Source organism: Beta vulgaris, chromosome 5 (assembly GCF_026745355.1).
Source record: "Beta vulgaris subsp. vulgaris cultivar EL10 chromosome 5, EL10.2, whole genome shotgun sequence".
Lineage (NCBI taxonomy): Eukaryota > Viridiplantae > Streptophyta > Magnoliopsida > Caryophyllales > Amaranthaceae > Beta > Beta vulgaris.
In genome coordinates, this window is record NC_079206.1 from 59,722,511 (window position 1) to 59,725,856 (window position 3,346).

The 3,346-nt window shown below is 32.3% G+C and overlaps 1 protein-coding gene across 1 annotated transcript; it reads left to right on the plus strand.

Annotated features, from left to right (window-relative positions):
* Window positions 1-2,841, plus strand: LOC104894161 (hypothetical protein). The gene is made up of 2 exons (XM_010680337.4): window positions 1-902; window positions 2,488-2,841. Exons 1-2 carry the CDS (start codon window positions 276-278, stop codon window positions 2,647-2,649), a joined length of 789 nt encoding a protein of 262 aa, XP_010678639.2. The 5' UTR covers window positions 1-275; the 3' UTR covers window positions 2,650-2,841.
* The last annotated feature ends 505 nt before the right edge of the window (window positions 2,842-3,346 follow it).

Here is a 3,346-nt window from a genome sequence, read left to right on the forward strand (position 1 = left end):
CACTCCTTTCCGCACTAAAGCAATGGAAAATTCATGTTACTAAAGGACCCACTTTACCAATTCCCCCATTCTCTTCTTCCTTCCCATTTTCCACACCAAAACAAGTCAAAAATTGAGACCTCATTTAGTCATTTCCCCCCACCTCAACCGGCGCAAGTTAGAACAAAAACCTTCCAAAAGTTCTATCTCAACCCCCACAAATTCCTTTCCCACCCTAAAGAAAACCAATTTTACCTTCAAAACTTTCAATATTTCTGTCCTAAACTCACAAAAAAATGGCACACAACCCCACCAACAGGCGCAAGTTAGCAGCAACTCCAGACCCACCTCCTATCTCACAAACCACCGGAAAAAAACACCCAAAAACTTCAACTTCCACCATTTACAACCTCACTAATCACTTCTCAAGGTTACATCCTAACCCAACAAAACCCTTAAATACCCATAACCCACTTCCCCAAAAACACTTAGATACCCTTTTACAAGCTAAATCACTCTCAAAATCAGTTAATTTAGAGCCCTCAAAACATAGTTTTGGTCAAAATTTTGGGAAACAAGGGAAAAGGGTAGTCTTGGAAAGTGGGAACAAGAACAAATCTTTGGTGGGTGTTGTTGAAGAGGTAGAATCTAAGAAAGAATTGAAGAAAGTAGAAAAAGGAGAATCTAAGAAAGACAAATTAATGGTGGTAAAACCAACATTAGTAGGAAATGGGATTGGAAAGAGGAGATCATTTTGTGATGCAAAAGTGGAATTGGCTAATTTCTTGATTACAAATTGTGCAAAAGTGGTTTCTGCAGATATGCCTCCATTTATGCAGATACATTCTGTTGGTTTTGCTAGAAAGATTAAAGATAGTCTTGAGAAATTTACTTCCAAAAATCTTGCATTGTCACTTAAAAAGGTACTATTTTTACTATTATTTCCTCAAATTTTGTTCTTAATTTCATAGTTTATGTTTGTTTTTCTTCTGTTTAATTGTTTGTGAGTAAAAAGCTGACATAGATGGTCCCATGAATTTGAATTTAAATTTGTTACCTGACATTATCTGAAGCTGAATAACGAATCTGCTAAAGTTATTTATAAATTAAAGAATAAGTATATTAATCTGGAAAGGATATAGTTTTGATTTTTGAATAGAATAAAGCTAGGACTATGGTAGTTATGTTATCTTCAACATAAAACAAAACTGAACTGAACTGAATAGTGATATGTGAGAGTAAAAGTATTGTCTAAAACGAAATTGAATTGAACTGTACTGAAAATAAGTTGGGGAAAACATGTCCTTAATTTGAAAATTCTCGATGATCATAAATATAAATAAGTATGATTATGGAAATCTAGTAGTTTAGAATGATGTTTAGTTTTAAATGTGAGTATAATCATTCTAATTTATTAAATTTGCATGATGATCTTGATTATCACCATTATGTTTGAGCTAAATGAGTTATTGATTTAGAGTAAACATGTAAGTTGTTGCTCAAAAGATTTTTGGTGATCCCAAAACAAAAATTTAGAAATTGACTAACCTGTTTGATTGGTGGACTCCTCCAAGCTCAGAGAAATGATTTGACAATGGACGGTGTAATTGAATTTTTTCCTTAGCTTGGGTCCACCCTCTACTCTAATTTGTCGGATATAGGAAATTATGTAGTTGCATTTGTTTGGTTGATTAAAAATTAACTATCTAAACTGTACCAATGAATGTAGGAAAAAAAATCGTTATCTAAACTGTGGCAATGAATGTAGGAAAAAAAATTAGTTATCTAAACTGTAGCAATGAATGTAGGAAAAAAATAGTTATCTAACTCTAGGGATAAAAATTAGTTGGTCATACTATTTTGGTCCTTCTACAGTCTACACTATCTTGTACTCCAAAAATAAATTAGTGTAGGAACTAGGAAAACCTCTTAAGTCTTCTTCATTTTTCTTGGCAAGCATTGTCAATTGTATGATCCATATAATGCTAATGTAAAAACATCAACATTGTCTTGTTAAAAAAATGTCAACAAAATACTATCAATGCCTAGTGAAATTTGGTTCTCAAATTCACCGGTTTCCACTTCGTTTCAATCAAACAAAGCGAGTTGCATACTGTATTTTCATATGACTATGTTCTCAGAACTTAACTTATTTTTGCTTAACTTATGTTTCCTTGCTCGAGTGCATTCACTATATTAGAGATCTGCTCGAGTTGAGGTAAGAGTCTATGAGGAGTCGAATATACAAAACCTTATCTATGCCCTTGCATATGCAATTACAATATACTAGTATTGCTTCTTACCTATAAAGAGGCACAAATAAGTAATGCATATTGATTTTATCCATTATGTACAAAAACTCACGATGAGTTATTAGATTGCATATATTTCTGACCCAAGTGGGATCCATTTTACATTTGTTGTTGGTCCTATCATGTACATGTTGCAGTAGGTTTTAGGGATTTTGATGGTCAAATGCGTAAATAATTGACTTTGGTTTAAATGCAGGAACTTGATGGAGTTTATGGACCTGCTTGGCATTGTATTGTAGGGACCAGTTTTGGGTCATTTGTAACTCACTCTGTTGGGGGATTTATGTATTTTTCGTTGGATCAGAAGTTGTATGTCTTAATATTTAAAACAACTGTACAAAAGTTGATTGAAAGCTAGATTATGAGATGCTTTCATGTTGTTGATGATGCAGAAAAAAACCACTTTACAGGGTGATATAAGTTAACAAATTTTTGTAGTTTATACTAAAGTTTGTCCGTTTTGTATCTTTGGGTTGGATAGCTTGTACATGCTTCTTGCTTCTTCATAGAAGTATATAATTACAAGTGTTGTGGCTATAAGTTTCTTTAACTATGTTGTTAAGATAATAATTCTATGCTTTATAAAACAAGTGATGTGGCTAATCAGATATTGACTTGGGGTTAAGAGGAGAGACGGTGTGTCAAATGCTGATTACATGTAGTTAATTAGCCTACTTATCCTAATTTTTCCCCAAAATTCCTATTCTTTTGTATCATTATTTCAAAGATAAAATTTATTAGAGGTTAATTTAGAAAAACCTAGATGTTTAATGAAAACTATAGTATGTGTAGTCTAGAAATATCAAGTGATGATGTATCTAGAAGTATCTTGTAAAAATCAAAAGTACTAAACAAGTGTAGAGAAATCTAGAATCTAGGATATAACAATTATAAATATGTTGTTTGTGCATAAGTTGAAAGGTGAACTAATCAAGAGAGCTCCCACAAAAGGTATTAGAAACTAGGGTTCTACCAAATAATAAGTGAGAGATATGTGCTCTCACAAATATAGTTATACTTGTACAATTTTTATGAATGTAATCAATAAAATACAA

Coding starts and splice junctions, on each gene's coding strand:
- LOC104894161 (XM_010680337.4), top strand. CDS start 276: ATGGCACACAACCCCACCAACAGGCGCAAGTTAGCAGCAACTCCAGAC. Junction 903..2,487: donor TTGCATTGTCACTTAAAAAG/GTACTATTTTTA, acceptor GTTTAAATGCAG/GAACTTGATGGAGTTTATGG.